The 12390-nt window shown below is 46.2% G+C and overlaps 1 protein-coding gene and 1 long non-coding RNA gene across 2 annotated transcripts in view; one reads left to right on the top strand and one right to left on the bottom strand.

Moving 5' to 3' along the window:
- WWTR1 (WW domain containing transcription regulator 1) overlaps positions 1 to 1966 on the bottom strand; it is a 133222-nt gene extending 131256 nt beyond the window's left edge. Inside the window, exons 1-2 of the mRNA XM_036115647.2 lie at positions 1685 to 1966; positions 822 to 1255 (exon numbers count right to left, since the gene is read on the bottom strand). Of these exons, the coding sequence (XP_035971540.1) occupies positions 822 to 1252 (431 nt within the window). The 5' untranslated portion in view covers positions 1253 to 1255; positions 1685 to 1966. The remainder of the gene's footprint in view (positions 1 to 821; positions 1256 to 1684) is intronic.
- LOC118550512 (uncharacterized) lies at positions 1967 to 5460 on the top strand. The gene is made up of 2 exons (XR_013447031.1): positions 1967 to 3058; positions 3587 to 5460. It is a non-coding gene; the product is annotated as an uncharacterized LOC118550512 (long non-coding RNA).
- The last annotated feature ends 6930 nt before the right edge of the window (positions 5461 to 12390 follow it).

Raw genomic sequence — 12390 nt, 5'->3', positions numbered from 1 at the left:
ATAATTATCTTAGGGTACCACAACTGAAACAATCGTCTTTATGTCTGTGAATGTATTTTCCCTTACAGTCTAATGTAAAAATCATCACATCAGAAAAGCCCTAACAATGTGAAAGGGAAGAGTAACAACAAAACAGGCTCCTGATCCGTTGGTATTTTAGGTTACTAACTGCGACATAATATAACTCCTGACCCAATTTCCACACAATTGATTTTCCAGCCCACAACTACTTCACCACGGAGTTGCTAATTACATCACTGTGCTGTGTGGTCATTACATCACTCAGCTGGGAGCAGAAAGGCCTACCAGGCAGTGTTCACTTTTCTAGCTTGCTTTTCCTAAGAATGGAGAGACTGCAGACCACCTACACTACCAAGAGTCCCCTCCTTCCCAAGCCTCAAAAATGTTCTAGAATTTATCTCCATGTCACATCCCAATGGACCAGGCTCTGGGGCATCTAAGTTGGAGTGGACAGGTAAGGGCGTAAGGGTTTGTGCCCAGAAGTCACTATTCCAGATTCAGGGCAAAGTCACCTATGTGTTTCATGAGAATCACCCCAAAACTACTTTTTTTTTTCCTCCTACTTCTACGAGTTTCCAGGTCCCCAATCTCTTGGAAATTCCAGGACCCTGGAAGAACCTCACCAGATGCTCTTCTTCTGATCCTTTACCATTCCAACACCCAGACACTCACTCCCTACTTCCATCTTCCCAGATCTTTCGGAAACAAACGTGGAAGGACCCACACCGCGCGCGCGCACCCCAACAAGCATGCGCACCCTGGGCACCGTGACTGTGCCCCCTGACTTCAGGCTGACTTACTTGAGGAAGTACCTCTGGCCAGTGGCCGTGAAGGTCATCTCCCAGCCCGGGGGCAGCGGCAGCTCGTCGGTCACATCGTAAGACTGCTGGCGGAGGTGCGCATGCTGCTGCGCTGGACTGCCTGCAGCACCCGCGCCGGTGCCCAGCTGCAGGGACGCGGGCGACGAGTGCGAGCGGACGTGTTGGGCGCCGCTAGCCAGCCGGGGCCCGGGGTGGCCGCCGGACGAGTCGGTGCTCGACTGGCGCGAGTGCGAGCCAGAGTCAGGCTCTTTGAAGAACGACTCGGGCAGGATCTTCTTCCGCCACGAGCTGGGCTTGGGGTTCATGACCGAGTTGAAGAGGGCTTCGAGGTCCGTGTCTAGGTCCTGCGTGACGTGGATCACTTGCTGCCCGGGTGGCGGGAGCGGGGGGGGCACCGAGGCCGGATTCATCTTCTGCAAAGAGAAAGGTCAGATCAGCCTTTTATTTAAAGTCGCAGGAAGGGGTCCGGGGGCAGAACAGAAACAAAAGAAAAAGAGGCGACAGATAGGTGTCCGCCTCAGGATCCCAGACACGCAGCGGTAAGGCCAACCGGATGGGGGAGGGGTCCCTCCTGGCCTGGAGAATTATGCAACTTTCTTGAAGCAAGTAAGTTGCCGGGAGGAGGACGACAAGGAAGGGCGGGGGGGGGGGGGGAGTAACTGCACTCGGGAGGTGGCTGAACTGCTGGTGGCGAAGGACAGGTCGCAACTTTCCCGGGCAGGCAGCCCCCCCCCAAAGTCTCAACCCAAGCCAGCTCCACGACATCGCGACTCCGGAAGCCCGAGGAGCCCAGGCGCCCTGGGGTGGAACGGGGTGAGCGGGCGCGCTCCAGCGGGCTCTACCTGGGCGCGCAGCGAAGCCGAGTCTGGGCGTGCGGCGGCCGCCGTCCCGCCCGAACTCGCCGTCGGGCCTCAGTCGCTCGGTGCGTCCCGAGCTCGCAGGGCTGTAGCCGGGGTCCGGCTGGCAAATCCCGACTTGGTGCCTGGCAGCCGAGGGGCTTCGGCTCTCACATCCCCCGAACTGGCCTCAGGCGTTCGTGCTCCGCGAGAAGGAGGCGGAGGAGAAGCAGACAGCGAGGCCGCCGCGGCTCCCGGACTGTCCCATAAACAAAGTTTGGAGCGAACTCCCACTCCCAGAAAAGAGGCGGGCCCGAAAGTTGAGCTGTTGAATTATGCATAACCTTCAAGTCCTGAGCCTGCCTGCCGCCGCTCGTCCCTCCCCTTCCTTCTCCTCCTCCTTCTCCTCCCCCACCTCGGCTCTAGAGAGCCCTGGGCGTGATAGGTACTTTGCTGGGTAAGAGGAGACGGGTGCCCCCCATCCACTCCTCCCGGTCGTGCGGGCCTTTCCCGCGGAGCCCTGGACCTGCATTCCTTTGAGTTTACCGCGGACTTAGGGCGGGATCAAAGGGAAAGTGGCCTGCGCCTGTTTAATCAAGGGCTTGTGGACCGAAACTGAGGCTGGGGGCGGCGGAGGGCACGCGAGTGAGCGGCGCAGGCCGAGGAAGGGCCGGTCCTGGCTGCCGCGCCCTCCCTTCGTGCTTGGTGCCGAGGCCCGGAGCGCCCAGAGCGCCGCGCCGATCCGAGGTTCCGCCTGAGGGCGGGCTCGGGTCCGCCCTGGCGCAGGGAGACAGGCCAGCCTTTCCACGGGAGGCTGCTTAGCGCTTGTGACCATATTTGGTCTGGCGAGGAGGCATCTTGGCTGTTTGGCTTGCAGTTGTCTGCTAGAGCGCAGACGGTGCCCAGAAAGTGCCTCTGTCACTAGAGCTGCAGCTTCGCCAGTGGGTGCGTTGTAAACAAACAACCTTGACACCATTCATCAATCTTTAGTCTCCTTGCGTGACTCGGGTCACTAGAACTTGAGAAGAAACCTGGTCAAAGCTGGGTACTGGAAAGGGAGAGCAATCGCGCCCCCCTCCCCCGCGACATCCGCGCGGGTTGTGGGAGGATTGGAATGTCCCTGACGCCCTCCAGAGAGCCTGGAGCCGGCATGGAACCAGAGCAGGTGGCTGGGAGAGGAGAGGGTGCGCCAGTGACCCGGAAAAAACCACCCACCCTCCCACCGGCTGGATCTAGGAGAGGGGTGGAGATCCCCAGCCCCTAGATCTAGCTTGGCAAGACAGCTGCGGGAAGTGGGAGGCAGCCTTGGCCTTCGGAGCAGCTCAATTCCTTTTTCCCTTGTCCCCTCTCCGCTGGAGGGAAAGGGAAAGCGGCTGCGAGGTAAGTCACGTTTCACAAAGCCCCTGCCCATGCTATTTGATTCAAACAGAAGTTTTTCGAAATAAGTCAAATGAGGCAATATATGTACACACAGTCGGGACTTAACAGTGGTTGGACTTAACGATTTTTCCACTTCAGGATGGTGCAAAAGGGATATACATTCAAACTTTACTTGGAATTTTAAATTTTGACCTTTCCCCAGGCTAGTGATATGCCGTGCCATATTCTCTTGATGCTGGGCCTGGGCCGCGGCAGCCACAGCTCCCGGTCAGCCCTGCCATCAGAAGGGTAAACAGCTTACACTTACAGCTATTCTGTAACCATATAACAATTGCCTTTCACTTTCAGCAGTAGTCAATAAATTACTTGAGATATCCAACACTTTATTATAAAATAGGCTTTATGTTAGATGATTTTGCCCAACTGTAGGTTAATGTAAGTGTTCTGAGCACATTTAAGATAGGTTAGGCTAAACTGTGATGTTCGGTATTAAATGCATTTTCAACTTACGGTGTTTTCAATTTACAGTGGATTTATCAGGACCTCATCCTACCTAAATCGGGAAAGATCTGTAAAACACTTTGAACAGCACCCAGCCCACCCACATACCTCTCTGTTAAATAAAATAGAATTGTATTAAGTGCAAGTATTGCACCTCACTATTTTTATAAGGGTGAAATAAAGTCAAAATCTGGAGTTACTTTGAAGGAGAAAAGTTTACAGGAAAAAACAAGACCACCCCATAGTTTTGCCTTGGAAAAGGCCAGGGAGTATTTCGGGGCCACTCCCTGAATGGCTACTCCCTGTCATGCCCACAATAGAACAGAGCCCACCAAAATGAGGCACCTGTCACCCCATTATCTATACTTGAGGGTGTGCTCTGATTCCAGACTCCCCACAGAGGAAAAATCAGGGCTGCCTTAGAGAAAGACAGCCACATGGGTCACCTTCAAAGATAAGCAGAGCATAAGCTCCTCTCCAGAGACTCTGGAACCCCGGATTTCCCATGCAGCAAAACCCTCTGCCCATAGGACCAGCAGAAGGAAGGGGGAAGCGACACGTCACTCCACTGGAAATAGTATCAGCAAGCTATCGTCAAAAGCCACCACAGTTATGACAATGGGGAAATTAGCTATGGAACTAGAGGAAGTAGCAGGACCAAGTGGTTACTAATCAGAAGCTGCAAGGCTAACTTGATGATTAAAGGATGGAAACTTGAGTCCAGCCCTACTCCAGGAAGCTCCTCACCCAAGAAGGAAGGGCCCGCTTTGTAAGGAGTATCTGGCAGCTACCAGAGAAGAAGAAAATGCTGAGGGAGCCATGAGAATCAGCCAGTGAGAATCAGGATTGGGATCGGATGGGCAAGGATGCTGTCTTCATTCCTTGCCAAGCTTCAAGAAATAGATGGTGAAAGACAGAGAAGTTGATGCCTGAAAAGGAAATTGCCCAGATCACAGGATAACTCAAAGGGAAAACCCCCAGTTCCCAAGTAGCCTGTGTGATGTGATGGTGGATGGTTGAAGACATTTGCTCCGTCCTTCGAAAACAGCAGCTTCAGATGCCATAACGTTTACAGCTGCCTTGTATGTGTCATGTACTACCCACGTGAGGCCGCACGGTGTAGTGACTAAATGTATAAGCTCTGGAGCAAAATACCTGAGCTCTCTATTCCCCGGTTCCTCCTTTGTAAATTAGGTGCAATAACAGTACCCACTTCACGGGGTTCTAGGTTAAAACACTACAAATTTTATCCATTGACCCATGATAGAACACAAGTTTTGAAGTGCCTAGCTCTACTCTTTTCATTGGGCAAGTAACTTAGCTTCCCTAAGTCACAGATTATTCATTACAAGTTGGTGATAATATTGTGGTAGTCCGTGACATTGCTGCTTTTCAGCGGACCACCCTCCCTTATGGAGTCCCTTCCAGTGTAAATCTGGACTAGGCCGGTGACTTGCCTTAACCAGGAAAATACAGCATTGAATATGTGCTAGCTCCCCCAACCCCACCCCACCCCCACCTTAACCCCTAAGAAGGTGTGGAAGTTTCTATTTTTGTACTTTTGGAACACCTAAGTCCCTAGATAAGTCCAACTACCCTGCTGGAGAAAACCACATGGAGAGGGAGAGGCCCTGAGATATGTGGAGAGAGGGAGAAGTCCAGCCACCCTACTTCTGAGCTGAGCCCAGCCCCTAGCGGCCCATCAGCTGACTGCAAACACATTAGTGACTACCATCTAGATGAATAAAAGAACCACAGAGCCTAGCCCAGCCCAGATTGCAGAACTGTGAGCAAATAAAATGGCTATTGGGTTAAGCCACTAAATTTTGGCATTTTTTTTAATGCAGAATGAACATTCTAAGGATTAAAAAAGAAAATGCAAATAAAGTTCTTAACACAAATTCTGTTACATACTAAGGCACTCAAATGACAGTGATTTAAGCCTCATGGAGGCCCAAAGAATAGATAATATATTTTATATCCCCATTTTACAGATAAGGAATCTGGCCCAGTGAACTCCAGAGCATTTTGTCTAAGTACATACAATGAATTCATGAAAAAACCCTCCGATTCAGCCTAGGATTTATCCTAGATCAGAGTGCTCTTTCTATTCTCCCATCCTGCGCGAGTCACCATTTGCTCCCTGGTATTGTCATTTTAAATCAGTGTGCTACCTCCTGCATGCCTATCTCATAGGGAAACTCCACAGTTTTTATAAGATAATCAATTGAGAGTAAGTAAATTTTTCTCCACTTGCAAAGACTTTCCACTAGAAGTTGATTCCGGCTTCCTAATCTTCCCCTCAGCACACTTCCTACTGAAAGCTTCCCTGAGCCATCCATCCCTCCTCCCTCTGTGTCTCCATCCAAGCAATAGCAAGTGATTCTTTATCCTGGTGTCCCTCAAAACCATCCTTCCCTTCCTGCTCCCACAACAAGACCTTATCTCAAAATGCTTGCAGTGGCCTCCTACCTGGTTTCTCTGCCTCCAGTCTCTCCTTTCTGGCCTCCTATTTTCATGGTGTCATTCCCTGGCTCACAAGATTTTAACAACTGCCCACATGAATAAAGGTCAGAGCTATCAATCTAGCACCCAAGGACTTGCAACAAACTGCCATCTTCATTGCTTTCTGACCTTGATTCTTACACAAATGTGTCTTCATCCACTCCAGCCAGGCTCTGACCCAAGCATATTTAGCCTATTCCTTCACTACATATATCTCTATTTGAACCCTGCTCAAAACTACCCTCCATATTCCATTGTCAAGCCTCCATTAGTCTCTCTCCCCTAAATTCATATTATTCTTGTCTTTTGGTTTTCTTGTCTGTTTCTTTGACACATAATCATATAAAACACTGTCTTATATTCTAACTTTTACCTCAGTTATCTCTTGCCTCCTGGGGCTAGAAGAATCCTACATGTCTTTATGGAAATGCTCCTTTGAAGCCCATAATTCCTTATTGAGGGCATGATGATCCTTACATGATTTTGCCCATTCTTCTTTTAGCACCCACTGGCATACTCCTAACAGTTTGTAAGGTAGCCTCTTACCATTCGTTACAGTTTTGGGACTTCATATGGAATCAGCTCCCTAAGAGAATTGCAAGCTCTTTGAGGACAGGTCTAAGAGGGCTTCGTTTTCTTCCTGTTTTTCCCCACACCTAACAAGGTGTTCCCTACACAGCTGGGTTCAGTACCGGTGGTCACCCAGCCCAATGGCTGTTGTCTTGACTTTGTCATCTGCCATATTTGCCTCAGGAAAGCCACAAGCTGCTTTCGTCAGCCCTACCCCTCTGAATTGCTGACTTGGTGTGGGTGACTGGTTCCTGCTGAGACGAATGGTCAGAAACTTGGTGGGGTGGGTAAGTTGTTAGAGGATCCAGCCCAGAAGCCCTTGAGGCAGAACCGGCCTGGGCTTGCTGAACTAGTCTGGAGAAAATTCTCAGAGCAGGATCACCATTAGCAACTGAAGAGGAACTAAACAGACCAGGACCTTGAACAGATAAGGGTTTGAATAATAAAGAGTCCAGAAAACTGTTGCATAAGATTAATCTTTATTTCACTAGGAGGATCAGCGTTGACCAGTTCCTTGACAAATCAAATGTGACACTTGTGTATTCATAATTTACTGCATCCCAAATGCCTAGCAAAATGTCCAGGGCACAGCAAGTTTACAAATACTTAAATCACAATGAGTTGGTCCTGCCACACATTTTTGCACAATATTATTCTTTGCAGGTACAGGTCTCATTGTCAGGCTTCACTCTAGTGTTCCTAATAAATACATCACTGGCATGATCATAAGGAAGATAATTTTGATAATGATGATGATGGATGGGACTGTTCTGCCTTATGTTATCTCTTGCTTCAGCAATGCAGTTGGACTAGAGGAAAGGGGGATTTCTGAGATTTAGTCTTTACTTGAGTACTGTGTGCAAGTGGTCTGTCCTCTAGTATTTTTGCCTACATATTTTCTTAGAAAAGAAAAATAGAGGGGCGCCTGGGTGGCTCAGTCGTTGAGCGTCTGCCTTCGGCTCAGGTCATAATCCCAGGGTCCTGGGATCGAGCCCCACATCGGGCTCCCTACTCGGCGGGAAGCCTGCTTCTCCCTCTCCCACTCCCCCTGCTTATGTTCCCTCTCTCGCTGTCTCTCTCTGTCAAATAAATAAAAAAGAAAAATAGAAAAGAAAAATAGAGGTTAGCTATCAAGCTATATTGCAAAGCTATATTGCCAATTGCAACATAATCTTAATTAGAAGTATCCTAAATATTTAACAAGAGATTGGCTAAGTATTTGTGAAAGCTTAATACCTAATGAAGTTTTTGGTAGCTATCTGAAATAGTACTTCTGAGGGTGCCTGGGTGGCTCAGTTGGTTAAGCGGCTGACTCTTGGTTTCAGCTCAGGTCATGATCTTAGGGTCCTGAGATCAAGCCCTGCTTCGAGCTCTTCACTAAATGCAGAGTCTGCTTGAGATTCTCTCCCTCTCACTCTCCCTCTGCCCCCTCCCTCCACGCATGCAAGCTCTCTCTCTAAAATAAATAAATAAAATCTTTTTTATTTTTTTAAGATTTTATTTATTTGACAGAGAGAGAGAGAGAGCCAGAGAAGGAACACAAACAGGGGGAGTGGGAGAGGGAGAAGCAGGCTTCCCGCAGAGCTGGGAGCCTGATGTGGGGCTCCATCCCAAGACGCTGAGATCATGACCTGAGCCAAAGGCAGACGCTTAACCAACTGAGCCACCCAGACACTTAACAAACTGCCCCCCTTTAAAAAAAAAAAAAAAAGAAATAAAATATTTTTTAAAATATGAAATAGAACTTCTGTAGATAATGTACCAATGTGAAAAAGATAATTTTTATTATTTTTGAAGAAATATATCTGAAAACAAGTATCTATGAAAACTATAATTACAACTTTGTTCAAAAACATGGGGAAAAAAAATGAATGAAAAGATACTAAAAATAATACCTAAATGCTAAAAAATAAAATGTAAAAATAAAAAAGTTAAATGTTTCTATGTACTTAGATCTGTGTAAATCTACATGATAGAGAAATTGAATCATCACTCTCAGAAGCCCAAACCATATTATTAATATCATTTTGGGTATGATGAGAGAACTAATTAGCAGTGTTTGGAGGTAAATTTCAAGGTTCTCAGCATTATTTATATATTCAAGAAATATATATATTGTTTGAGTGCCCACTGCATGCAACACAGAAGTGATCTTTCAAGCTAAACTTGAAAGAGTCTGCCACCTGATAGGATAGTCATTGGTTGACGATGTCATTGAACTCCTCCCTCTACCCAAATAAGTCCCAGATCTGGTTACACCAGCTGTTCAAGCCACTGCCCTTCTCTGGTCTTATTTGTCACGTTGACAGGAGCCCAGGATATACAAGCTCTACTCTTATCCCTCTGTCTCAGCATTGTCCAGACTCAAGGGAGGCCACCTTTCATGCCTGGTCAGAAAAGGTCAATGCCTTTTGGAGCCAAGAAGAGGAGAGGAGCAGTCAAACCAATGTGGGATGGAGAGAGGGCCCAGGACTCAAATTCTGCTCCACAAGAGCACTGACCTGATGGACATAGGTTCAAGTCACACTTAAAAATGACAAAAGTTTTCTTTAAAGATATATATTTACAGATAATCTTAAAGAGTGAATTTATTCTCATGTAGTGTCTGCCACATAAGTCCTAATTGGACCATTTGACCATAGACATTTCCACCTAGTCATAATAATTAAAAGTTGTTAGTACTTCAATTATCATGGTAATATTAAATAATATTTATATATTTTACAGACTATAAAACAATTTCACCTGTACAATTATACATGAATCTTACAGTAACTCTGAGAATTGGCAGACAAGCATTACTAGGCATCCTATTATACAGAAGAAAACAAGGTTCAGAAAACTTTGTGCCTTGCCAAATGTCATCAACTTATAACAAGAGAGCCAGAACTCAAACCCTGTAGTGCCTCTAGGCTTTCATATTATATTTCTTTCATAACTTTTTTTTTAAAGATTTTATTTATGAGAGCTAGAGAGCACAAGCAGGGGGAGAGGCAGAGGGAGAGGGAGAAGCAGACTCCCCACTGAGCTGGGAGCCTGATGTGAGGCTCAATCCCAGGACCCTAAAATCATGACCTGAGCCAAAGGCAGATGCTTAACCATCTTAGCACCCAGGGACCCCATTTCATTCATTTCTTTTTTTTTTTTTAAGATTTATTTATTTATTTTAGAGGGGGGTACAGGGGCAGAGGGAGAGGGAGAGAATCTCAAGCAAGCTTCCTGCTGAGTGCAGAGCCCAATGTGGGGCTTAATCTCATGACCCTGAGATCATGACCTGAGCCAAAAATCAAGAGTTGGATGTTCAACCGACTGAGCCACCCAGGCTCCCCTATTTCTCTCATAACTTCTTAACTGAATCAGAGTCTTAATTGCTTCCTCCTTTGTGAGATTCCAGAATTCTGTCCCTCAGAAAGAGAGAGAGAGAGAGAGGGTATTTTTAGTTCTTTTTCTTCCATTGACCTATCCCTCTAATAACATTTCACAATTGCTTTGTCATCTAATGGCCATTCAGTGCACAGAGGCTCCTAAAATTTAAATTCTAGTTGTCTCCTCCCTCTCATTAAATAAATGAAAACTCAAATGTGTTGGAGCATACTTAAAATGCAATCAAACTCTGATTAATGGAGTACTTGCGTGTATTAAAGAACCCTTCTGTCATGTGAAGCCTCACTACTAATTAATATGGAGCAGTCAGTCCCAACTTTTTTTTTAAGGGTTTTATTTCTAGAGTTATTTTATAAATTGGTCATTTGAAACTCAGAATGTGTTTTGTTAGAGGAAAAAAATATATTACAAATGATGGCTAGGCACCACAGCCATCCTTGGGAGCCCCAAAATTTCAGTGTGTCCTGGTCCTCAAGTTGAGTCTTTCTAGACCCTTAGAGGACTGGTGTCGGAGAAGGAGAACACAGAAAGCAGGCAGATTTGTTCTACAATAGCAGCAAGAGGAGGCTCTTGAAGGGTCAATACATATCCTGTGACTTCAGGACTACTTGGTTGGGCAAATTCACATTTTCTGTATCATACATCCTCGAGAAGTGGGAGGAAAAGTAGTTAAGACTCCTCTTGGATGCAGGTAAAAAATTTTGTTCACATAAGCCAAAGGGAGCAGTTATAAGGATACTGCATGGAACATAAGGAAGTGCATACCTCCCTCCCTCTCCTTCTCTTTCCCTCTGCCTCTCTGTCTCTTGTCTCTGCTTCTCTCTATGTTATCTGCTTCATTGTTTCTGGACAAATGAGCCTTTTCTGCTCTTCAATCTACATGGTACATCGTTTTCTATGCCTCACAATTTCACATATTACAAGCAGTTCCTCTTTTTCTTTTTTTAAATGATTTTATTTATTTGAGAGAGAAAGAGAGTGGGTGAGAGCGAGCACAAGTGGGGGGAGAAGGAGAGAGAGAAGCATACTCCCTGCTGAGAAGGGAGCCCCACGTAGGGCTTGATCCCAGGACCCTGGGATCACAACCTAAGCCAAAGGCAGACGTTAACTGACTGAACCACCCAGGTGCCCCTACAAGCAGTTCCTCCTAAAAGAGAAACGGACTTTTGCCTCAGGTCTAAATCCCCAGGGAAAGGTCTCTGATTGGTTTAGTTTGAATCAGGTGTCCATCTTTGGACCAATCACTTTTGATGGTGGAGGAGGAGGATGATCAAGGTCAAGAATAAGTACAATGAGCATAACCCTAAAGGGAAGACAGGAAGCTCCCAGAAAAGAAGGCCCAGGCAGAGAACCCCAGAGATGGAATAACTGCCTGAGTTCATATGCTTGGTGTTTCTTAGCATGAACACAAGTCTTTCAGCTGTTTGCCTTTTAGAAATGAACCACAACAAAATCCTTGGAGGAACCACATGATGCTCTTGACAGCTAAACAATTTTAGGGCTACCTGGGCACTAACCTAGAGGCTGCACATTGTAATTCTATTAAATCATCATCTCCCACTTTTTGAGCAGAGATTTCAGGCAAGAGACATTCATTCTATTTATTTCCTCCCACCTGTCAAAATTGTGTTTCACAGAAGAGAAAATAATCTGCAGATACTTGAGAAGAGTTTTACTTAAAACACCTTGACAAAATGGCAAAGAAAAAGTGAATGAGAAGATCCCTGAGATTTAGCTACCACTTTACTAAAAAAAAAAAAAAAAAAAAAAAAAAAAAAATCCATGACTACTATCTGTGAAAGTGTCAGTCGAGGCTGTTCCCTTGTGTAGATTGCAGGGCCAGGAGTTCAATATTAGAGATCATAATAATTTAGACTTTGGCTGGTTGGCATTGCATCTATAAAAATAAAACTGGTTAATGGCCTTCAAGGAAAAAAGCCTCTAGAATTTTAGTCTTCCACTTCTCTTGTAATTATTACAAGACAGGGGTGCCTGGGTGGCTCAGATGGTTGGGCGTCTGCCTTTGGCTTGGGTCATGATTTCCAGGTCCTGGGATGGAGCCCCCACATCAGGCTCCCGGCTCAGCATGGAGCCTGTTTCTCCCTCTCTGCCTCTCCCCCTGCTTGTGCTCTGTCTGTCTCTCTCTCTCTTAAATGAATAAATAAAATCTTTTAAAAAAATTATTACAAGGCTGCCTTAACTAATTAAATATGGCAACGTAGACCTTTCAATGAGAAAGGACAAAGTTGTGATGTTGATTGAAACACATTCTCAAGGGAGAAATCTATCTCTTCAAGAAGAGAAAATCTCTTCTCTATCACTAGACCTGAGTGCTTCATTATGTCACATCACAAGCTAAGGTCTTGAGTTAG

This window comes from Halichoerus grypus, chromosome 1 (genome assembly GCF_964656455.1).
Source record: "Halichoerus grypus chromosome 1, mHalGry1.hap1.1, whole genome shotgun sequence".
Lineage (NCBI taxonomy): Eukaryota > Metazoa > Chordata > Mammalia > Carnivora > Phocidae > Halichoerus > Halichoerus grypus.
The sequence above is the reverse complement of the archived record's forward strand: the minus strand, read 5'-3'. Positions and strand labels throughout refer to the sequence as shown.